The following is a 23408-nucleotide window of genomic DNA, read 5'->3' as shown; positions in this document are numbered from 1 at the left end:
TGGAGGGTGGATAGTTGGATGAAAAGGACCTCACAGTTTTGGTCAACAGAGTCTGAAGATGAGGCAGGGGGTGCCCAGGTGGCCAAGAAGGCCACCAGCATCCTGGCTTGAGTCAGCACTAGTGTGGCCAGCAGGAGCAGGGCAGGGATGGTCCCGTGTGCTGGGCACTGGTGAGGGGGCACCTTGCCTCCTGGGGTCAGTTCTGGGCCCGTCACGAGAAGAAGCACGTGCAGGGGCTGGAGCGTGTCCAGAGAAGGGCAACGCAGCTGGGGAAGGGTCTGGAGCGCGAGGCTGATGAGGAGCAGCTGAGGGAGCTGTGCTGTTCATCCTGGAGAAAAGGAGGCTGAGGGGAGACCTTCTTGTCCTGTGCAACTGCCTGAGAGGAGGCTGGAGCCAGGGGGGGTCGGTCTGTTCTCCCAAGGAACACACGAGAGGACCAAAGGGACCAGCCTCAGGTTCCCGGGAGAGGTTTTGATTGGAGATTGGGAACAATTTCTTCATGGCAAGGGTTGTCAGGCCCTGGCCCAGGCTGCCCAGGGCAGTGGTGGAGTCACCATCCTGGAGGGATTTCAAAGCTTTGTAGACATTGCTGAGAGCCATGGTTTTCTGGTGGCCTTGGCAGTGCTTTGTAAACAATTGACCTCGATGATCTCAAGGGTCTTTTCCAAACTGAACTCTTCCCTGATTTTCTGGTAGAAAGTGGCAGGATCAAGAGACTGGAAGAGGGAAGGTGGGCCAAAATTAACTGCAGGAGAGTTGGCTTCATGGATGGATGGATGGATGGATGGATGAAGGGAGTGAGGGAAGGCGGGTGGAAGGGATGTAGAGATGTCTGATGGGCCAAGGGACTGGTGGATCTTTGTGTGTGCACTGTGCCCTGTCCATTGCAGCTGCAGCCCCGCCAGAGGAGGAAGCAAGCCCAAAGCCAGTCCTGGGGGAGCTCAGGGCCTCCCAGGTCAGCCCCGACTCGGTGCAGCTGGAGTGGAGCGTCCCCGAGGGCACCTTTGACTCCTTCACGGTGCAGTACAGGGATGCCCAAGGCCAGCCCCAGGTGCTGCCCGTGGACGGGGGTTCCCGCACGGTGACCGTGCCGGGGCTGTCCCCGTCGCGCCGCTACAAGTTCAACCTGTACGGGCTGTGGGGCCGGACACGGCTGGGCCCCGTCTCCACCGACGCCGTCACAGGTGAGGGGCTGGGGGCTCCATCCGTGTCCCCTCAGGGTGCGGGCTCAGGGGGGTGGCAGGAGCTTTTCCAGCGTGGAGCTCCAACTGGTGCTATGTTGGACGCAGGGGTGAGAGCAGGCACGAGAGAGGGCTGGCTGGCTGGTGGGCTGTCCGGACAGATGGATCCTTGGTTGGTCCCCATCAATGTTCCCTGTAGAGCCAGGTTTTGGAGTGGGCTATTGTCTTGTCCTGGGCCCTTGAGCCTCCTGAGCCTCTAGAACATCTCTTGAGGGTCGGGATGAGGAGGTAGAACGGAGGAGAGCATGGATGTTTTGGAGATGGAGAGATGCAGGCTGGGTGACTGGGTGGAAGGTGTGGAGGGTGGATAGTTGGATGAAAAGGACCTCACAGTTTTGGTCAACAGAGTCTGAAGATGAGGCAGGGGGTGCCCAGGTGGCCAAGAAGGCCACCAGCATCCTGGCTTGAGTCAGCACTAGTGTGGCCAGCAGGAGCAGGGCAGGGATGGTCCCGTGTGCTGGGCACTGGTGAGGGGGCACCTTGCCTCCTGGGGTCAGTTCTGGGCCCGTCACGAGAAGAAGCACGTGCAGGGGCTGGAGCGTGTCCAGAGAAGGGCAACGCAGCTGGGGAAGGGTCTGGAGCGCGAGGCTGATGAGGAGCAGCTGAGGGAGCTGTGCTGTTCATCCTGGAGAAAAGGAGGCTGAGGGGAGACCTTCTTGTCCTGTGCAACTGCCTGAGAGGAGGCTGGAGCCAGGGGGGGTCGGTCTGTTCTCCCAAGGAACACACGAGAGGACCAAAGGGACCAGCCTCAGGTTCCCGGGAGAGGTTTTGATTGGAGATTGGGAACAATTTCTTCATGGCAAGGGTTGTCAGGCCCTGGCCCAGGCTGCCCAGGGCAGTGGTGGAGTCACCATCCTGGAGGGATTTCAAAGCTTTGTAGACATTGCTGAGAGCCATGGTTTTCTGGTGGCCTTGGCAGTGCTTTGTAAACAATTGACCTCGATGATCTCAAGGGTCTTTTCCAAACTGAACTCTTCCCTGATTTTCTGGTAGAAAGTGGCAGGATCAAGAGACTGGAAGAGGGAAGGTGGGCCAAAATTAACTGCAGGAGAGTTGGCTTCATGGATGGATGGATGGATGGATGGATGGATGAAGGGAGTGAGGGAAGGCGGGTGGAAGGGATGTAGAGATGTCTGATGGGCCAAGGGACTGGTGGATCTTTGTGTGTGCACTGTGCCCTGTCCATTGCAGCTGCAGCCCCGCCAGAGGAGGAAGCAAGCCCAAAGCCAGTCCTGGGGGAGCTCAGGGCCTCCCAGGTCAGCCCCGACTCGGTGCAGCTGGAGTGGAGCGTCCCCGAGGGCACCTTTGACTCCTTCACGGTGCAGTACAGGGATGCCCAAGGCCAGCCCCAGGTGCTGCCCGTGGACGGGGGTTCCCGCACGGTGACCGTGCCGGGGCTGTCCCCGTCGCGCCGCTACAAGTTCAACCTGTACGGGCTGTGGGGCCGGACACGGCTGGGCCCCGTCTCCACCGACGCCGTCACAGGTGAGGGGCTGGGGGCTCCATCCGTGTCCCCTCAGGGTGCGGGCTCAGGGGGGTGGCAGGAGCTTTTCCAGCGTGGAGCTCCAACTGGTGCTATGTTGGACGCAGGGGTGAGAGCAGGCACGAGAGAGGGCTGGCTGGCTGGTGGGCTGTCCGGACAGATGGATCCTTGGTTGGTCCCCATCAATGTTCCCTGTAGAGCCAGGTTTTGGAGTGGGCTATTGTCTTGTCCTGGGCCCTTGAGCCTCCTGAGCCTCTAGAACATCTCTTGAGGGTCGGGATGAGGAGGTAGAACGGAGGAGAGCATGGATGTTTTGGAGATGGAGAGATGCAGGCTGGGTGACTGGGTGGAAGGTGTGGAGGGTGGATAGTTGGATGAAAAGGACCTCACAGTTTTGGTCAACAGAGTCTGAAGATGAGGCAGGGGGTGCCCAGGTGGCCAAGAAGGCCACCAGCATCCTGGCTTGAGTCAGCACTAGTGTGGCCAGCAGGAGCAGGGCAGGGATGGTCCCGTGTGCTGGGCACTGGTGAGGGGGCACCTTGCCTCCTGGGGTCAGTTCTGGGCCCGTCACGAGAAGAAGCACGTGCAGGGGCTGGAGCGTGTCCAGAGAAGGGCAACGCAGCTGGGGAAGGGTCTGGAGCGCGAGGCTGATGAGGAGCAGCTGAGGGAGCTGTGCTGTTCATCCTGGAGAAAAGGAGGCTGAGGGGAGACCTTCTTGTCCTGTGCAACTGCCTGAGAGGAGGCTGGAGCCAGGGGGGGTCGGTCTGTTCTCCCAAGGAACACACGAGAGGACCAAAGGGACCAGCCTCAGGTTCCCGGGAGAGGTTTTGATTGGAGATTGGGAACAATTTCTTCATGGCAAGGGTTGTCAGGCCCTGGCCCAGGCTGCCCAGGGCAGTGGTGGAGTCACCATCCTGGAGGGATTTCAAAGCTTTGTAGACATTGCTGAGAGCCATGGTTTTCTGGTGGCCTTGGCAGTGCTTTGTAAACAATTGACCTCGATGATCTCAAGGGTCTTTTCCAAACTGAACTCTTCCCTGATTTTCTGGTAGAAAGTGGCAGGATCAAGAGACTGGAAGAGGGAAGGTGGGCCAAAATTAACTGCAGGAGAGTTGGCTTCATGGATGGATGGATGGATGGATGAAGGGAGTGAGGGAAGGCGGGTGGAAGGGATGTAGAGATGTCTGATGGGCCAAGGGACTGGTGGATCTTTGTGTGTGCACTGTGCCCTGTCCATTGCAGCTGCAGCCCCGCCAGAGGAGGAAGCAAGCCCAAAGCCAGTCCTGGGGGAGCTCAGGGCCTCCCAGGTCAGCCCCGACTCGGTGCAGCTGGAGTGGAGCGTCCCCGAGGGCACCTTTGACTCCTTCACGGTGCAGTACAGGGATGCCCAAGGCCAGCCCCAGGTGCTGCCCGTGGACGGGGGTTCCCGCACGGTGACCGTGCCGGGGCTGTCCCCGTCGCGCCGCTACAAGTTCAACCTGTACGGGCTGTGGGGCCGGACACGGCTGGGCCCCGTCTCCACCGACGCCGTCACAGGTGAGGGGCTGGGGGCTCCATCCGTGTCCCCTCAGGGTGCGGGCTCAGGGGGGTGGCAGGAGCTTTTCCAGCGTGGAGCTCCAACTGGTGCTGAGTCTATGTTGGACGCAGGGGTGAGAGCAGGCACGAGAGAGGGCTGGCTGGCTGGTGGGCTGTCCGGACAGATGGATCCTTGGTTGGTCCCCATCAATGTTCCCTGTAGAGCCAGGTTTTGGAGTGGGCTATTGTCTTGTCCTGGGCCCTTGAGCCTCCTGAGCCTCTAGAACATCTCTTGAGGGTCGGGATGAGGAGGTAGAACGGAGGAGAGCATGGATGTTTTGGAGATGGAGAGATGCAGGCTGGGTGACTGGGTGGAAGGTGTGGAGGGTGGATAGTTGGATGAAAAGGACCTCACAGTTTTGGTCAACAGAGTCTGAAGATGAGGCAGGGGGTGCCCAGGTGGCCAAGAAGGCCACCAGCATCCTGGCTTGAGTCAGCACTAGTGTGGCCAGCAGGAGCAGGGCAGGGATGGTCCCGTGTGCTGGGCACTGGTGAGGGGGCACCTTGCCTCCTGGGGTCAGTTCTGGGCCCGTCACGAGAAGAAGCACGTGCAGGGGCTGGAGCGTGTCCAGAGAAGGGCAACGCAGCTGGGGAAGGGTCTGGAGCGCGAGGCTGATGAGGAGCAGCTGAGGGAGCTGTGCTGTTCATCCTGGAGAAAAGGAGGCTGAGGGGAGACCTTCTTGTCCTGTGCAACTGCCTGAGAGGAGGCTGGAGCCAGGGGGGGTCGGTCTGTTCTCCCAAGGAACACACGAGAGGACCAAAGGGACCAGCCTCAGGTTCCCGGGAGAGGTTTTGATTGGAGATTGGGAACAATTTCTTCATGGCAAGGGTTGTCAGGCCCTGGCCCAGGCTGCCCAGGGCAGTGGTGGAGTCACCATCCTGGAGGGATTTCAAAGCTTTGTAGACATTGCTGAGAGCCATGGTTTTCTGGTGGCCTTGGCAGTGCTTTGTAAACAATTGACCTCGATGATCTCAAGGGTCTTTTCCAAACTGAACTCTTCCCTGATTTTCTGGTAGAAAGTGGCAGGATCAAGAGACTGGAAGAGGGAAGGTGGGCCAAAATTAACTGCAGGAGAGTTGGCTTCATGGATGGATGGATGGATGGATGAAGGGAGTGAGGGAAGGCGGGTGGAAGGGATGTAGAGATGTCTGATGGGCCAAGGGACTGGTGGATCTTTGTGTGTGCACTGTGCCCTGTCCATTGCAGCTGCAGCCCCGCCAGAGGAGGAAGCAAGCCCAAAGCCAGTCCTGGGGGAGCTCAGGGCCTCCCAGGTCAGCCCCGACTCGGTGCAGCTGGAGTGGAGCGTCCCCGAGGGCACCTTTGACTCCTTCACGGTGCAGTACAGGGATGCCCAAGGCCAGCCCCAGGTGCTGCCCGTGGACGGGGGTTCCCGCACGGTGACCGTGCCGGGGCTGTCCCCGTCGCGCCGCTACAAGTTCAACCTGTACGGGCTGTGGGGCCGGACACGGCTGGGCCCCGTCTCCACCGACGCCGTCACAGGTGAGGGGCTGGGGGCTCCATCCGTGTCCCCTCAGGGTGCGGGCTCAGGGGGGTGGCAGGAGCTTTTCCAGCGTGGAGCTCCAACTGGTGCTATGTTGGACGCAGGGGTGAGAGCAGGCACGAGAGAGGGCTGGCTGGCTGGTGGGCTGTCCGGACAGATGGATCCTTGGTTGGTCCCCATCAATGTTCCCTGTAGAGCCAGGTTTTGGAGTGGGCTATTGTCTTGTCCTGGGCCCTTGAGCCTCCTGAGCCTCTAGAACATCTCTTGAGGGTCGGGATGAGGAGGTAGAACGGAGGAGAGCATGGATGTTTTGGAGATGGAGAGATGCAGGCTGGGTGACTGGGTGGAAGGTGTGGAGGGTGGATAGTTGGATGAAAAGGACCTCACAGTTTTGGTCAACAGAGTCTGAAGATGAGGCAGGGGGTGCCCAGGTGGCCAAGAAGGCCACCAGCATCCTGGCTTGAGTCAGCACTAGTGTGGCCAGCAGGAGCAGGGCAGGGATGGTCCCGTGTGCTGGGCACTGGTGAGGGGGCACCTTGCCTCCTGGGGTCAGTTCTGGGCCCGTCACGAGAAGAAGCACGTGCAGGGGCTGGAGCGTGTCCAGAGAAGGGCAACGCAGCTGGGGAAGGGTCTGGAGCGCGAGGCTGATGAGGAGCAGCTGAGGGAGCTGTGCTGTTCATCCTGGAGAAAAGGAGGCTGAGGGGAGACCTTCTTGTCCTGTGCAACTGCCTGAGAGGAGGCTGGAGCCAGGGGGGGTCGGTCTGTTCTCCCAAGGAACACACGAGAGGACCAAAGGGACCAGCCTCAGGTTCCCGGGAGAGGTTTTGATTGGAGATTGGGAACAATTTCTTCATGGCAAGGGTTGTCAGGCCCTGGCCCAGGCTGCCCAGGGCAGTGGTGGAGTCACCATCCTGGAGGGATTTCAAAGCTTTGTAGACATTGCTGAGAGCCATGGTTTTCTGGTGGCCTTGGCAGTGCTTTGTAAACAATTGACCTCGATGATCTCAAGGGTCTTTTCCAAACTGAACTCTTCCCTGATTTTCTGGTAGAAAGTGGCAGGATCAAGAGACTGGAAGAGGGAAGGTGGGCCAAAATTAACTGCAGGAGAGTTGGCTTCATGGATGGATGGATGGATGGATGAAGGGAGTGAGGGAAGGCGGGTGGAAGGGATGTAGAGATGTCTGATGGGCCAAGGGACTGGTGGATCTTTGTGTGTGCACTGTGCCCTGTCCATTGCAGCTGCAGCCCCGCCAGAGGAGGAAGCAAGCCCAAAGCCAGTCCTGGGGGAGCTCAGGGCCTCCCAGGTCAGCCCCGACTCGGTGCAGCTGGAGTGGAGCGTCCCCGAGGGCACCTTTGACTCCTTCACGGTGCAGTACAGGGATGCCCAAGGCCAGCCCCAGGTGCTGCCCGTGGACGGGGGTTCCCGCACGGTGACCGTGCCGGGGCTGTCCCCGTCGCGCCGCTACAAGTTCAACCTGTACGGGCTGTGGGGCCGGACACGGCTGGGCCCCGTCTCCACCGACGCCGTCACAGGTGAGGGGCTGGGGGCTCCATCTGTGTCCCCTCAGGGTGCGGGCTCAGGGGGGTGGCAGGAGCTTTTCCAGCGTGGAGCTCCAACTGGTGCTATGTTGGACGCAGGGGTGAGAGCAGGCACGAGAGAGGGCTGGCTGGCTGGTGGGCTGTCCGGACAGATGGATCCTTGGTTGGTCCCCATCAATGTTCCCTGTAGAGCCAGGTTTTGGAGTGGGCTATTGTCTTGTCCTGGGCCCTTGAGCCTCCTGAGCCTCTAGAACATCTCTTGAGGGTCGGGATGAGGAGGTAGAACGGAGGAGAGCATGGATGTTTTGGAGATGGAGAGATGCAGGCTGGGTGACTGGGTGGAAGGTGTGGAGGGTGGATAGTTGGATGAAAAGGACCTCACAGTTTTGGTCAACAGAGTCTGAAGATGAGGCAGGGGGTGCCCAGGTGGCCAAGAAGGCCACCAGCATCCTGGCTTGAGTCAGCACTAGTGTGGCCAGCAGGAGCAGGGCAGGGATGGTCCCGTGTGCTGGGCACTGGTGAGGGGGCACCTTGCCTCCTGGGGTCAGTTCTGGGCCCGTCACGAGAAGAAGCACGTGCAGGGGCTGGAGCGTGTCCAGAGAAGGGCAACGCAGCTGGGGAAGGGTCTGGAGCGCGAGGCTGATGAGGAGCAGCTGAGGGAGCTGTGCTGTTCATCCTGGAGAAAAGGAGGCTGAGGGGAGACCTTCTTGTCCTGTGCAACTGCCTGAGAGGAGGCTGGAGCCAGGGGGGGTCGGTCTGTTCTCCCAAGGAACACACGAGAGGACCAAAGGGACCAGCCTCAGGTTCCCGGGAGAGGTTTTGATTGGAGATTGGGAACAATTTCTTCATGGCAAGGGTTGTCAGGCCCTGGCCCAGGCTGCCCAGGGCAGTGGTGGAGTCACCATCCTGGAGGGATTTCAAAGCTTTGTAGACATTGCTGAGAGCCATGGTTTTCTGGTGGCCTTGGCAGTGCTTTGTAAACAATTGACCTCGATGATCTCAAGGGTCTTTTCCAAACTGAACTCTTCCCTGATTTTCTGGTAGAAAGTGGCAGGATCAAGAGACTGGAAGAGGGAAGGTGGGCCAAAATTAACTGCAGGAGAGTTGGCTTCATGGATGGATGGATGGATGGATGAAGGGAGTGAAGGAAGGCGGGTGGAAGGGATGTAGAGATGTCTGATGGGCCAAGGGACTGGTGGATCTTTGTGTGTGCACTGTGCCCTGTCCATTGCAGCTGCAGCCCCGCCAGAGGAGGAAGCAAGCCCAAAGCCAGTCCTGGGGGAGCTCAGGGCCTCCCAGGTCAGCCCCGACTCGGTGCAGCTGGAGTGGAGCGTCCCCGAGGGCACCTTTGACTCCTTCACGGTGCAGTACAGGGATGCCCAAGGCCAGCCCCAGGTGCTGCCCGTGGACGGGGGTTCCCGCACGGTGACCGTGCCGGGGCTGTCCCCGTCGCGCCGCTACAAGTTCAACCTGTACGGGCTGTGGGGCCGGACACGGCTGGGCCCCGTCTCCACCGACGCCGTCACAGGTGAGGGGCTGGGGGCTCCATCTGTGTCCCCTCAGGGTGCGGGCTCAGGGGGGTGGCAGGAGCTTTTCCAGCGTGGAGCTCCAACTGGTGCTATGTTGGACGCAGGGGTGAGAGCAGGCACGAGAGAGGGCTGGCTGGCTGGTGGGCTGTCCGGACAGATGGATCCTTGGTTGGTCCCCATCAATGTTCCCTGTAGAGCCAGGTTTTGGAGTGGGCTATTGTCTTGTCCTGGGCCCTTGAGCCTCCTGAGCCTCTAGAACATCTCTTGAGGGTCGGGATGAGGAGGTAGAACGGAGGAGAGCATGGATGTTTTGGAGATGGAGAGATGCAGGCTGGGTGACTGGGTGGAAGGTGTGGAGGGTGGATAGTTGGATGAAAAGGACCTCACAGTTTTGGTCAACAGAGTCTGAAGATGAGGCAGGGGGTGCCCAGGTGGCCAAGAAGGCCACCAGCATCCTGGCTTGAGTCAGCACTAGTGTGGCCAGCAGGAGCAGGGCAGGGATGGTCCCGTGTGCTGGGCACTGGTGAGGGGGCACCTTGCCTCCTGGGGTCAGTTCTGGGCCCGTCACGAGAAGAAGCACGTGCAGGGGCTGGAGCGTGTCCAGAGAAGGGCAACGCAGCTGGGGAAGGGTCTGGAGCGCGAGGCTGATGAGGAGCAGCTGAGGGAGCTGTGCTGTTCATCCTGGAGAAAAGGAGGCTGAGGGGAGACCTTCTTGTCCTGTGCAACTGCCTGAGAGGAGGCTGGAGCCAGGGGGGGTCGGTCTGTTCTCCCAAGGAACACACGAGAGGACCAAAGGGACCAGCCTCAGGTTCCCGGGAGAGGTTTTGATTGGAGATTGGGAACAATTTCTTCATGGCAAGGGTTGTCAGGCCCTGGCCCAGGCTGCCCAGGGCAGTGGTGGAGTCACCATCCTGGAGGGATTTCAAAGCTTTGTAGACATTGCTGAGAGCCATGGTTTTCTGGTGGCCTTGGCAGTGCTTTGTAAACAATTGACCTCGATGATCTCAAGGGTCTTTTCCAAACTGAACTCTTCCCTGATTTTCTGGTAGAAAGTGGCAGGATCAAGAGACTGGAAGAGGGAAGGTGGGCCAAAATTAACTGCAGGAGAGTTGGCTTCATGGATGGATGGATGGATGGATGAAGGGAGTGAGGGAAGGCGGGTGGAAGGGATGTAGAGATGTCTGATGGGCCAAGGGACTGGTGGATCTTTGTGTGTGCACTGTGCCCTGTCCATTGCAGCTGCAGCCCCGCCAGAGGAGGAAGCAAGCCCAAAGCCAGTCCTGGGGGAGCTCAGGGCCTCCCAGGTCAGCCCCGACTCGGTGCAGCTGGAGTGGAGCGTCCCCGAGGGCACCTTTGACTCCTTCACGGTGCAGTACAGGGATGCCCAAGGCCAGCCCCAGGTGCTGCCCGTGGACGGGGGTTCCCGCACGGTGACCGTGCCGGGGCTGTCCCCGTCGCGCCGCTACAAGTTCAACCTGTACGGGCTGTGGGGCCGGACACGGCTGGGCCCCGTCTCCACCGACGCCGTCACAGGTGAGGGGCTGGGGGCTCCATCCGTGTCCCCTCAGGCTGCGGGCTCAGGGGGGAGGCAGGAGCTTGGTTGCGTCTTGTTATTGTGCCTGGTGCCATGTTGGAAATGGGAATCTCTCTTGTGTGCTTCCTGGGTTATGTATGACTGGAATGATGTGAGCACATTTTGAGATGTGTTTAAATGTGCGTGTGGGTTGATGGATGGATAGGTGGATGTAGTTTAGGAGGGATGGAGGGTTGGTGGGATGGGTGAATGATTCTATTGACTAGTGATTACATGAAGGATGGAAGGACCATTGTGTAGATGAACGTGTTTTCCTCACAGATGTTGGTTTCATTTGTGGATTGGTGTTCATGCCCAGCATCATCCTCTCTCTGTTGCAACCACAGGCTCTCAAGAAGAGAAGGCACTAACCCAGCCCCACCTGGGGGAGCTCAGGGCCTCCCACATCACTCCCAACTCTGTGCAGCTGGATTGGAGTGCCCCCAAGGGCACCTTTGAGTCCTTCACAGTCCAGTACAGGGATGTCCAAGGCCAGCTTGAGTCACTGCTCGTGGATGGGGACACCTACATGGTGACAGTCCCAGGGCTGTCACCGTCCCACCGCTACAATTTCTACCTCTACGGGGTGATTGGGCAGAAGCGTCTGGGCCCTGTGTCTCTTGACACTATCACAGGTGAGGGGGGCTCTCTTTGGGGTCTCCCCATGTCCCCTTTGGTTCCTGGGTTTGCGGTGGGTCAGGAGCTGGGGCAAGGCCTGGTGGGAAATGGGAACATCTCCTGGTGCCAATTGATTGATAGGGATTGATGGTAGGATGGGAACAGGCAAGGGTGAAGGGATGAGGGACAGAGGGATGGAGGAATGTTTGATGGATGGATGGATGGATGGATGGATGGATGGATGGATGGATGGATGGATGGACGGACTGACGGACTGAGTTATAGTTGGGTGAAAGATCAGATGGATGGATGGAGGGTTGGTTGGATAGAGGAAAGACAGACTGCAGGGTTGAAGGGGTTGGGGGATAGGGATGGATGGTTAAATGTTCATGGATGTTGGATGGGTAGTTTGAGGAATGGTTGTTTGTTTTTTGAACAGAGGAGTGGGTGGGTTGATGTTCATGCTCTGCACTGTTTCCTCTCCATTGCAGCCCCAGCTCCACCAAAAGAAAAGCCACCAACCAAGCCCCGCCTGGGCGAGCTCATGGCCCCTCACGTCACCCCCGACTCGGTGCAGCTGGAGTGGAGCGTCCCCGAGGGCACCTTTGACTCCTTCACGGTGCAGTACAGGGATGCCCAAGGCCAGCCCCAGGTGCTGCCCGTGGACGGGGGTTCCCGCACGGTGACCGTGCCGGGGCTGTCCCCGTCGCGCCGCTACAAGTTCAACCTGTACGGGCTGTGGGGCCGGACACGGCTGGGCCCCGTCTCCACCGACGCCGTCACAGGTGAGGGGCTGGGGGCTCCATCCGTGTCCCCTCAGGGTGCGGGCTCAGGGGGGTGGTGGGAGCTGGGACAGGGCCCATGCTGGTGCCTTGGGGGGTTCGTAGGGGAGGGGCAGGTTCCTGGGGGGCTGTGAGGAGTCTGGGGGTTCAGCTGCCCCGTGTCCCAATGCAGGTTCCCCAGGGACGCTCTGGGTGGGGTCCGTGTGGCCCCGCAGTGCCCGCCTGCACTGGGACCCCCCACACACAGTCCCTGAGGGCTACGACCTCATCTATGGCCCCCCTGAAGGGCCTCGGCAGGTAACGACCCTGCCCCTGCACCCCAAAACCCCAGGACCCTCCAGAGACTGCAACATCCCCTGGGGACCCCAATAACACCGTGAGGGGCCCCAATAGCACCCAAGGGACCCTAATAGTGACCTAGAAACCCCAATAACTCCCTTGGGGGACCAAAATAATGACATAGAGACCCCTGCAACATCCCTGGCGACCCCAGTAGCACCCAGGGCACCCCAGTAATGACCTTGGGACCCCATTAGAGCCCCTGGGGACACAAATAATGACCTGAGGACCCCAGTGACACCCAGGAGACCCAAATAACACTCAAAGGGACCCAAATAGCACCCATGGGTCCCCAGTAATTCCTCTGGGAACCCAAGTAATGCCCCAGAAACCCCAATAACCCCTTTGGGGATGCCAATAATGCCCCAGAGACCCCAATAAACTCCTTTAGGGATCTCACTAACACCCCTGAGGATCTCAGTAATGCCTCAGGGGGCCCCAGTAATGCCCAAAGGGACCCCAATACCACTCAGGGGACCCCAATAATGACTGTGGGGGAGCCTCACTCCCTCTGTACCCCCCCAGATGCTGCAGTTGCCCCCCGAGCCGATGTCCCACCACCTGTGGGGCCTGGAGCCAGGCAGGCACTATGAAGTGCAGCTGCGGCAGCGGGGGGGACATCCCCCTTCAGCCCCCCTGGAGACCACCGTGGACACTCGTGAGCTGGACACCGGGGTGGGGAGGGGGGAGCATGGGGGGGCACCCAGACACCTAGGTCCCTGGGTGGGGGGGATGTCTGGGTCCCCACCACCTCTTCCCCCCCCAGCCCCCCTCCCCCACCCGCACCCCCGGGACTGCGCTGAGGAGCAGCTGAATGGACCAGGGCCTTCACGTGAGACCCTCATCTTCCTCAGAGGAGACCCCAGGAGACCCCTGCGTGTCTTCTGTGACATGGAGACAGACGGCGGCGGCTGGCTGGTGGGGACTGGGGGGACTGGGAGGCACTGGGATGGCCTGGGGGGCTTCAGTTGGGGGTATTGAGGGGTTTTATAGGGGAAAGGGGTGGTCTTGGGGGCAATGGGGGGGATCCAGGGGAGCATTGGGGGTGAATAGGGGCCACTGGGGGTTTGGGGGTAACTGGAGAGCACTGGAAGGGACTGGGAGGGTCTGAGGGCCTTCTGTAGGGCTATTGGGAGGGCATTAGGGGGGGAAAAGGGGGTCTTGGGGGGCACTGGGAGGGACAGGGGGTGGAACTGGGAGGTTCTGGGAGGGACTAGGGGGCACTGGGAGGGGCTGGGGGCTTCTATGGGTGGTATTTGGGGTCTTATGGGGGGAAACGGGTGGTCTTGGGGGTCAATGGGGGGCTTGGAGGGGTCAATGGGAGCACTGGGAGGGTCTGGGGGGCACTGGGGGTTAATGGATGGGGGGATGGAAGTTCTGGGGGTGGGTCCTGGGGGTCTCTTTGGGGAAGGGGGGAAGATGATGGCCCCCCGACCCTCCCCAGGTTTTCCAGCGCCGGCAGGACGGGGGCACCGACTTCTGGCGTGGGTGGGACGATTATGTCCACGGCTTCGGCAACGTCAGCGGAGAGTTCTGGCTGGGTGAGGGCAGGGGTCGTGGGGGGGCCCAGGAACTCAGGAAAGGGGACACAGATGTCCAGGAAAGGGAACCCAGGCATCCAGGGGCTATCCAGACATCCGGGGGAGTGACTGGGGGTGACCCAGGCATCTGGGGGGACCCAGGCATCCTGGAGGATCCCAGGCATCCGGGGTGGGGGGACCCAGGCATCGGGGGGGACTCAGGCATGCGGGGGGGACCCGGGCATTCGGCCTGCGGGTGGCCGGACGTGTCTGGGGCGCAGGGAACGCGGCGCTGCACGAGCTGACAGCCGAGACCCCCACGGAGCTGCGCGTGGACCTGCGGACCCCCCGGGACGGGGCCTTCGCCCGCTATCGCGACTTCGTCGTGAGCGGCCCCGAGGAGCATTATCGGCTGGGGCTGGGGTCCTACAGCGGCACCGCTGGTACGGGGGGGTCCCGGGGGGGCCTGGGGGGTCCTGGGATGGTATTGGCTGGGACTGGGGGGCTACGGCGGAGCAGCCAGGCCGGGGGGCTGAGGTAGTCTTTGGGGGTGCTGGGGGAGACCTGGAAGGTCCAAGGGGGCTGGGGGAGGCTCCTGGGAGGGTCCTTGAGGGGCCTGGGGGTCCCCAGACGATGAGGGTTGCTGGGGAGGGGGTGTCGGGGGCTGGAGGGGGATCCCTGACTGCTCTGCCCCCCAGGGGACGCGCTGTCCTACCACGCCGGCAGCCCCTTCTCCACGCGGGACCGGGACCCCCGCGGCCGCCCCCGACCCTGCGCCGTGTCCTACACGGGGGCCTGGTGGTACCACAACTGCCACTACGCCAACCTCAACGGGCGCTACGGGACCCCCCACCAGCACCAGGCACGGGGGCTCGGGGGGCCGGGGGGACCTGAAGGGGCTATAGGGGGCTAGAGGGATCCAGGGGGGCAACTGGAGGGGGGTGGTGGGGCCTGGGTGGGGTCAGTGGGGGGTCTAGGGGAACATCAGGAGGCTTATAGGGGCCATAGGGGCCCATGGGGACCCATAGGGGGCAATTAGAGTGGGGTGATGGGGGATATAGGGGACCATGATGGGGGTTATGGGGCAAGACGGGGCCTACAGAAGGCATAAGGGGGCCCATGGGGACCCATAGGGGGCAACTAGAGGGGGTTGATGGGGCCAGGGGAGGGTTGAGAGGGGATATTTGAGACCATGTTGGGGTCTATAGGGGCCATAGAGGGTGTATAGGGGACATTGTGTAACCAGCAGGGGCCATGGGGGATCTATAGGGGCCTCAAGAGGTTAGACAGTGGCCTGTGGGTCCAGAGTGCAGGTCAGGGGGCTATAGGGGGAGATAACAGGTCTATTTGGACCACAGGAGAGCTTGCAGGAGTCACAACAAGGTATAGAGCAGCCATAGGGGGCTATAGGGGCCAGGGGTCCTACCAGGGGACCTAGAGGGGGCAAGTGGAGGGGGCAATAGGGCCAGAATGTGAGCTGTAGGCAGACATAGTGGGGTCTGTAGGAGCCATACGGAGGTACAGTAGCCATAGGGGGCTGATAGGAGCCAGAAGGAGAGGGCTCTAGGCCCTGTATGGGGACCTGTCAAGGCCTAGAGGGGATCTATAGGTGCCTATTGGAGTCTATTAAGTATATATAGGGGCCAGTGGGGGCTCTATAGGGGCCTCTGGGGGTTTATAGGGTATCTGTAAGGATCTATAAGGTGTCTGTAAGAGGTGATAGGGGTCTATAGGGGCCTGTAGGGGTTTACAGGGTATCTAGGGATCTATAAGATGTCTATAGAGTTTGATAGGGGTCTAGAGGGTATCTAGAGGGGCCCAGAGGGGCCTGTAGGCTCTCTATAGGGGCCTTTATGGTATAAGGACCAATAGAATGCCTGTAGGGTTTGAAAGAGGGCATCTATGGGGTACCTATAGAGTTTGGTAAGTGTCTATAGGGGCTGATCGGGGTCTATAGGGTATCTATAGGGTGCCTATAGGCTTCGATAGGTGTCTATAGGGGCTGATAGGGGTCTATAATATATCTACATGAGCCTCTAGGGGTTTACAGGATATCTATAGGGATCTATAGGGATCTATAGGGTGCCTATAGGGTCTGATAGGAGTCTATAAGGTATCTATAGGGCTCTACAGGGTTTGATAGGCTTTTGTAGGGGCTGATCGGGGTCTATAGGTTACCTATATGGGCCTCTGGGTTTGATGGGGTTCCATATGGACCTGTAGGGCCTGTCAGGGCCTCTGGGTTTTGAACCCTCTCCCCCCTTTCCCCAGGGCATCAACTGGTTTCCTTGGAAAGGCTTCGAGTTCTCCATCCCCTTCACTGAGATGAAGCTGCGGCCGCAGCGCGACTGAGGGGCCCCGGGGGTCCCGGGGGGGGGGACACCCAGGAAGGAGGCGGGACTTGCAGGGGGTGGGGGGGTCAGCGGTGAAGGTTTTATGGAGGGTGGGGGGGGAGGGGGGTAATAAAAGCTGTCGGTGACCCCAGACCCGCATTGAGCTCAGGCATGCAGGGGGGGTCTGGGAGGAGGGGGGGGAGAGCCCCCAACCCCCCAACCCCCCCCCCGAAATCAGGCAGGGGGGCCAGGGGAGCAGCCCCCCCCCCTCCCCCCGATTTAGGCCGGGGGGCTGCAGGGCACGAGCCGCACGCGGAAGGGGGGGCAGCGCAAGATGGTGCCCGAGCCCCCCCCCAGGCGGGGCAGCGCCCCGGGGCGCGGGGGCTCCAGCCGGAATTCCCGCAGGATCCGCGCCAGGAACAGCAGCAGCTCCGCGCGCGCCAGCGCCTCCCCCAGGCAGGAGCGGGCGCCGCAGCCGAAGGGCAGGAGGGAGCGGGGGGGGGCGCGGGGGGGGCAGGAACCGCTCTGGGGGGGCGCGGGGGGGTCAGGGGGAGCCAGGAGCTCGGATGGGGGAGCCCGGAGTGGGGGGGGGGGACCCAGGAGTTTGGGGGGGGGGACCCAGGTGTCTGGGGGGAACCCAGGCGTTCGGGGGGGACCCAGGCGTTCGGGGGGGGACCCACGTGTCCAGGGGAGGACCCAGGCATCCGGGGGGGACCCAGGAGTTCAGGTGGGGGACCCAGGATTTTGGGGGGACCCAGGAGTTGGGGAGGGAGGGGACCTGGATGTTTGGGGGAGACCCAGAGCTTGGGGAAGACCAGGGAGTTTGGGGGGAGACCCAGGAGTTGGGGGGGACCCAGGCGTCCCGGGGGGACCCAGGCGTCCAGGGGAGGACCCAGGCGTTCGGGGGGGCCCCCCACCCAGCAGGCTCGGGACGTACCAGGCAGGAAGGCCTGAGGGTGGTGCCAGATGTCGGGGTCCGTGTGGGCAGCCAGGAGGTTGGGGACCAGGATGGAACCGGGCGCCACGGGGAGGTCCTGGACACTGGGCGGGGAACACTGGGGTGTACTGGCCTCTACTGGGACCTGCTGGGGCTCTCTGGGCTCTAGTGAGATCTGCTGGGAGTCTACTGGGGCTCTCCTGGGACCTACTGGGGTCTGCTGCAGTCTACTGGGGTGTAATGGGAACCGTTGGGGCCTACTGGGACCTCCTGGAGCCTACTGGGGACAACTGGGACCTACTGGGACCTCTTAGAGCCTTCCGGGGCCTGCTGGAGTTTACTTGCATTTACTGAGACACACTGGGGTCTACTGGGACTTACTGGGGTGTAGTGGAGTCTACTCAGATCTGCTGAGCCCTACTGGGGTTTACTGGGACCTACTGGATTCTTCTGGGGCCCACTGGAGTATACTGGAACATGCTGAGACCTATTGGGCCTCCTGGGATCTTAGGGGGTGCACTGGAACCCTGCTGGGATGTACTGGGATCTGGTGGCATCTTCTGGATCCTCCTGGGCCTTCTAGGATATACTGGGGTGTACTGGGAACTGCCGTGACCTACTGGTACTGACTGAGATCTACTGGGATGTAGTGGGCTCCACTGGGCCCTACTGGTGTCTGCTGGTCTCCAGTGGTTCATACCAGTTTGTGGTCCCTCCATGGCAGAGGGGTTGGAACGAGGTGATCTTGAAGGTCCCTTCCAACTAAAACCTTTCCATAATTCTATGATACTGGTCTAAACTGGTTCATACTGGTCTATACTGGTTGAAAACACCTTCTATACTGCTTGAAAACACCATCTAAACTGGTCTCTAATGGTTGAAAACACCTTGATGCACAGCACTGCAACCTGGTGCCCAGTGGTCCCTACTGGTCTACAGTGGTTTGTGCTGGTTCATTCTAGTCCATACTGGCCTACTGTGTTCTATACTGGTTCATACTGGTCTATGCTGGTCTCTACAGGTTCAAAACACTGATACACTGTTGCATAACACCAGGCATTCCCTGCTGGTCTCTAATGGTTCATACTGGTTCATACTAGTCCATACTCATTTGAATTGGCCTATACTGGTCCATGCACATCCATACTGGTCTAAACTGGTCCGTGCTCATCTAAACCGGTCTCTAATGGTTCAAAACACCTTGATGCACAGCGCTGCAACCTGGTGCCCAGTGGTCCCCACTGGTCCATAGTGGTTGATACTCATGCCTACTAGTCTGTACTGGTTCCTACTGGTTCCAGCTGGTTTGTACTGGCCATACCTGGTGTGGCGGAGGGCGCAGTGGGGCAGGGCCAGGGGCACCGGGGGCCGCAGGCGCAGGGTCTCGGCGATGGTGGCCTGGAGCAGGGGCAGGCGCCCCGTGTCCCCGACCTCGGGGGTCCCACCAGGACCCAACTCACGCCAGAGCTCCTGCCGCAGCTGCTCCTGGAGCTGGGACAGGGACACGGGGACAGGGAGAGGGGACAGGGACAGGGACAAAGGGACATGAGGATATAGGGACAGGGAAGAGGGACAGGGGAGAGGGGACAGGGAGAAGGGAGAGGGGACAGGGAGAAGGGAGAGGGGACAGGGAGAGGGGACAGGGACATAGGGACATGGGGACAGGGAAAAGGGACAGTGGGACAGGGACAGGAAGAGGGGACAGGGGAGAGGCACATGGGGACATGGGAACAGGAACATGGGGACAGGGAGAGGGGACAGGGACATGGGGACAGGGAACAGGGACAGTGGGACAGGGACAGGGAGAGGGGACAGGGACATAGGGACATGGGGACATGGGAACAGGAACATGGGGACAGGGACAGGGAGAGGGGACAGGGACATGGGGACATGAGGACATAGGGACAGGGGAGAGGGAAGAGGGGAGAGGGGCAGGGAACAGGGACAAAGAGAGGGGACAGGGGACAGGGACAGGTCACCCACATGTAGCACCACCAGCCTGGGGTGACACGTGTGGCAGGGGGCATGGGGGGGGGGAGGGTCCCACCGGGTCCCACCCTGGGGGACACCCGGTGCTGGGGAGGGACATGAAGGGACTGAGGAGCCACCTGGGGATGTGACAGGGATGTGACAGGGATGTGACAGGGATGTGACAGAGATGTGACAGAGATGTGACACCTCGGGGCGGCGCTGAGCAGTGGGAGGGGACATGGGGGCATGTAGGACAAGGAGGGGACACAGGACATGGATGGGGACGTGGGTGGGGACACTGGGGAGGTGCAGCAGGAATGTGATGGCCATAAGGAGGGGACACGTTGGGGGCACATCTGGGGACAAAGGAGCCCTGGGGACAGGCGCGGGGACACGTGGCAGGTGTCACCTCGGGGCGGTGCAGCAGGAAGGCGGTGGCCCAGGCCAGCGCCGTGGCCGTGGTCTCGGTGCCGCCGATGAACAGGTCAACCAGGGCCATGTGCAGGCGGGGGGGGCTGAGGGGGGCCCCCCGGACGCTGGGGTCCCTCCCCAGCAGTGCCCCCAGAACCGTGTCCCCAGGGGGGGAGGGACACTCCTGGGGGGGGGGAACACAGCTGTCACACCCAGGCCTCCCAGTTCCCCCCCTGGGAAGCCTGAGTTCCCCCTGAACTCCTGGGTCCCCCACTGAATTCCTGGATTCCCCCTGGTGGGTCTGGTTCCCCCCCCGGGTCCCCCAAATGCCGGGGTCCCCCTCAGATGCTGGGGTGCCCACAAATGCCAGGATCCCCCCCGATTCCTGGGACCCCAGACGCCGGGGTCCCCCCCCCCGTCCCGCACCTGGTGCCGCCGCAGCTGCCGCTCCAGGAACGTGTCCCTGCGCTGGACCAGGAGCAGGAGGCGCCGCAGCCCCGGGTTGGGCAGGACCTGGGACCCCCGGGACCCATCAGGGACCGACCAGGAGCCCCCGGGACCCCCAGGGACCCCCAATAACCCTCTCCCCCAGGGCCCCACCGACCCCCCCCCCCAGCCCCATATACCCCCTCAGCCCCACATACCCCTCCCCAGCCCCACATCCCCCTCCCCAGCCCCATATACCCTCCCCAGCCCCACATCCCCCTCCCCAGCCCCATATACCCCATCCCAGCTCCATATCTCCCCCCCAGCCCCACATCCTCTCCCCAGCCCTATATCTCCCCCAGCTCCATATCCCCCCCCTCCCCAGCCCCATATACCCCCTCAGCCCCACATCGCCCCTACTCACCCTCAGGGGGGGCAGCAGGTCCAGCACCCGCACCCCCGCCCTGCCCCACAGCTCCAGCAGCTCCGACACGCACTGCGAGAAGCCCCGCAGCTCCGCGGGGGGGGGCGCCTGGGGGGGCACATGCCTGGGTCCCCTCTGGGCCCCCCCTGGTCGCCTGGGTACCCCCAAGCCTCCTGGATCCCCTAGTGGACACTGTGTCCCCCACCCCAGGCCCTATTTCCCCCCGTATGTCCCCCCCCGGACACTGTGCCCCCCCCCCCGCCCCCCCGGACACTGTGTGTCCCCCCCCCCCCCCACTGTGCCCTCCCATGTGTCGCCCCCCCCCCCCGCGACTCTGTCCCCTACCATGTCCCCAAAGAGCAGGTGACCGATGGTGCTGCAGGTGTGGAAGGTGAAAACCTCAAAGGGGTCCAGGGGGGCCCCCCCGTGGGAACGCAGCTCCTGGGCGGGGGTGCGGGGTGTCAGAGGGGAGCGCCCGGGGTTTTGGGGTGTCCCATGGGGGAGTTAGGGGGGTTGGGGATGTCACAAGGGGTGTTTGGGGGCTCTGAGGGGGTTTCGGGGTGTCCGGGGAATGTTGGGGGGCTCCGAGAGGTTTTGGGGGGGACTCGGGCAGGGGACGGGAGGTTGTCCGAGGAAGGTCTGGGTGCTGAGGGAGCCTGGGGGGGCTCGGGGGTGTGTTGGGGTGGGGGGGCTCTGAGGGGTTCGAGGGTGTCCAGGCGGTGTTGGGGGGCTCTGATGGGGTTTCGGGGTGGAGGGGGGGCGGGGTTGAAGTGTCCTGGGGAGGACTGGGGGGCTCTGAGGTTTTGGGGTGTCCGGGGAGGTTTGGGGTGTGGGAGTGTTTGGAGTGCAGGGGTTTTGGGGTGCGGGGAGGTTGGGAGGGATTTGGGTGCAGGGGGGTTGGTATGTGGGGAGTTTTGGGGTGCGGGGGAATTTTGGGGTGCGGGGAGTTTTGGGGTGTTTGGGGTGCCAGGGGTTGGTCTGCAGGGGAGTTTTGGAGTGCGTGGGAGTTTGGGGGGGCGGGGGGGCGTTTTGGGGTGCGGGAGGTTGGGGTGCGGGGGTGTTTTGAGGCGCGAGGGTTTTGGGGTGCGGGGAGGGGATTGGGGTGCTGACCTGGCACAGCTCCCCCGCCTGCCGCCCCAGCACCCCCCGCAGCCGCCCCCCCGCTCGTGCCAGCGCCCCCCGCACCGCCCCCCGCTGCCGCCGCCAGCCCGGGGAGGGGGGGCCCAGCGCCAGGTCCCGGCCCCCCCGCGACACCAGCGACCCTGGGGGGCGTAAACGGGGAGAGGTCAGGGGGGGGACCCCTAAACCCCCCCAGGGCCTCCACGCGACATCACTGACCTTGGGGGACCCATAACCCCCCCCCCCCGATAACCCGCCCCGTACCAGGTACCTGGGCCCCCCCAAACCCTAACCCCCCCCCCCCCCCGGCCCCACCGTACCCAGGTAACTGGGGGGCCGTCCCATCCAAGCCCCCCAGTTTCGGGCCAGCGCCTCCCGAATGGTCCCGGCCGAGCTCAGCACCAGCAGGTCTGTGGGGGTACAGGGGGGGTCCCCAAAACCGGGGGGGAAGAGGAAATAGGGGTGGCCCAAAATTGGGGGGAAAGGGGACGCCAAAATGGGGTGGGGGTAAATAGGGGGACCTCAACGTTGGCGGGGACCCCAAAAATGTGGGTGTGTTGAAGGACCCCAAAACTTGGGGGGGAATGGAAGAAGCCAAAATAGGGGGAACCCCAAAAATGGCGGGGAGGGGGGGAAGAAGTCTTGGGGTAGGGGGCACGAGAGGGATTTGGGGTCCATGGGGGGCAATTTGGGGGGCTCAGGGGGAGGCTCAAGTAGGGAGGGGGAAGTTTTGGGGACCCCAAGGGCAGGGGGTGGGTGTCAGGATTCTGGGGCAGTTTAGGGGGTGTCAGGGCCCCGAGGTGGGTTTTGGGATCCCCAGTAGGCAGTCTGGGGGTTCAGGTGAGCTCAAGGGGGGGGGGGACACAGTTTTGGGGTCCCCGGGGGTGGTGGGTTTTGGGGTCCTCAAGAATCCAGTTTGAGGGTGTAAGGGGTTGTGAGGGACTGGGGAAGGGAGGATCCCCAAGGGGGGGAAAGGGGCAGGTTTTGGGGTACAAGGGCTGTTTTTGTGGGTCCCAAAGGGATTTGAGAGTCCCAAGGAGGCCAGGGTCCCAGGGCAGGTTTCGGGGTGCTATTGGGGGGGGGGGTGTCAGGGTATTGGGATGGATCCCCAAGGGGCAATTTGGGGGGGGGTGTCAAGTTGTGGAGGGGCGGGGTCAGTTTGGGGGGTTGGGGGGGGAGGGGGCAGAGGCGTGACGGGGGGAGGGGGCAGGTTTTGATGTCCCAGGGTCAATTTTGGGAGGTCGGGGAAGGGTCAAGTGGTGGGGGGGGGGGGGCGCAATTTTAGGGTCCCGGGCTCCAGTTTGGAGCGGGGGGGTGGGGGGGGAAGGGGGTAAGGGGCAGATTTTAGGCTCCGGGATGCAGGTTTAAAGGATGGGGAGGGGGGGGGGTGTCAGTTTGGGGGTGCAGCCCCCCACCCCCCCCAGCCCGCCACTCACCCCGCCCCCCCAGGCGCATGCGCAGGACGGGCCCGTGGCGGCGGGCGAGGCGGGCGAGGTGCTGAGCGCCCTGGGGGTGCAGGAGGTGCAGCACCCCACCCCTCGGGACCCCCCCGGGCCCCCCCAGCCACCCCCCAGCCTCCCCCGCCACCAGCAGCACCAGCAGCACCAGCAGCACCAGCCCCAGCGCGGCCTCCATCGCTGGGGGGAGGCGCCGCGGGGGGCACCTATATCGGGGGAGACCCCCCCCAAGTACCGCCCCTTTAAGCCCCACCCCTGTAAACCCTCGGTAATAACTGAGGGGGGACCCCAAGCCCCTCCCCCCAATAACGGGGCGGGGGGGGAAGGCCCCACCCCCTTTAAGTCCCGTGCCCCCCCAGTAATGGGTGGGGGGAACCCAGAGCCCTTCCCCTCCCCTTAAGGGGCTCCCAGAAACGCACCCCCCCCCTTTCACACCCCTCCCCGGTCTCCCCCCACTTTCCCCCCCCTCCAGCAGCAGCACGTGGTGGGGGGTCAATTTATGTTTATTGGCGTAGCCATGGGGGGGGGGCTCGGGGTCCCCATGGGGGGCGTCCTGGGGTGGGAGTCCCCGGAGGGGGGTTCGCATAGGGGTCCCGGGGGGGGGAATTTTGTGGGGGCCTCAGGGTGTG

At 62.3% G+C, this 23408-nt stretch overlaps 2 protein-coding genes across 2 annotated transcripts in view; one reads left to right on the top strand and one right to left on the bottom strand.

The window, feature by feature from the left end:
* The window catches only part of LOC127396195 (tenascin-X-like), a 35944-nt gene extending 19850 nt beyond the window's left edge, over nucleotides 1–16094 (top strand). The window contains exons 13-25 of the mRNA XM_051643814.1: nucleotides 891–1184; nucleotides 2433–2726; nucleotides 3967–4260; nucleotides 5513–5800; nucleotides 7041–7334; nucleotides 11552–11845; nucleotides 12015–12139; nucleotides 12707–12839; nucleotides 12948–13099; nucleotides 13626–13722; nucleotides 13983–14144; nucleotides 14400–14563; nucleotides 15973–16094. Coding sequence (XP_051499774.1) covers nucleotides 891–1184; nucleotides 2433–2726; nucleotides 3967–4260; nucleotides 5513–5800; nucleotides 7041–7334; nucleotides 11552–11845; nucleotides 12015–12139; nucleotides 12707–12839; nucleotides 12948–13099; nucleotides 13626–13722; nucleotides 13983–14144; nucleotides 14400–14563; nucleotides 15973–16053 — 2672 coding nt within the window. The 3' untranslated portion in view covers nucleotides 16054–16094. The remainder of the gene's footprint in view (nucleotides 1–890; nucleotides 1185–2432; nucleotides 2727–3966; nucleotides 4261–5512; nucleotides 5801–7040; nucleotides 7335–11551; nucleotides 11846–12014; nucleotides 12140–12706; nucleotides 12840–12947; nucleotides 13100–13625; nucleotides 13723–13982; nucleotides 14145–14399; nucleotides 14564–15972) is intronic.
* A 219-nt stretch (nucleotides 16095–16313) lies between these two features.
* LOC127396181 (steroid 21-hydroxylase) overlaps nucleotides 16314–23408 on the bottom strand; it is a 7439-nt gene continuing 344 nt past the window's right edge. The window contains 11 exon segments of the mRNA XM_051643786.1: nucleotides 16314–16538; nucleotides 16540–16559; nucleotides 16972–17075; nucleotides 18293–18462; nucleotides 19352–19537; nucleotides 19780–19866; nucleotides 20204–20311; nucleotides 20549–20644; nucleotides 21314–21465; nucleotides 21643–21732; nucleotides 22759–22859. Coding sequence (XP_051499746.1) covers nucleotides 16314–16538; nucleotides 16540–16559; nucleotides 16972–17075; nucleotides 18293–18462; nucleotides 19352–19537; nucleotides 19780–19866; nucleotides 20204–20311; nucleotides 20549–20644; nucleotides 21314–21465; nucleotides 21643–21732; nucleotides 22759–22859 — 1339 coding nt within the window.

The sequence above is a fragment of the Apus apus genome, unplaced genomic scaffold, assembly GCF_020740795.1.
Source record: "Apus apus isolate bApuApu2 unplaced genomic scaffold, bApuApu2.pri.cur manual_scaffold_30_ctg1, whole genome shotgun sequence".
NCBI lineage: Eukaryota > Metazoa > Chordata > Aves > Apodiformes > Apodidae > Apus > Apus apus.
The sequence above is the reverse complement of the archived record's forward strand: the minus strand, read 5'-3'. Positions and strand labels throughout refer to the sequence as shown.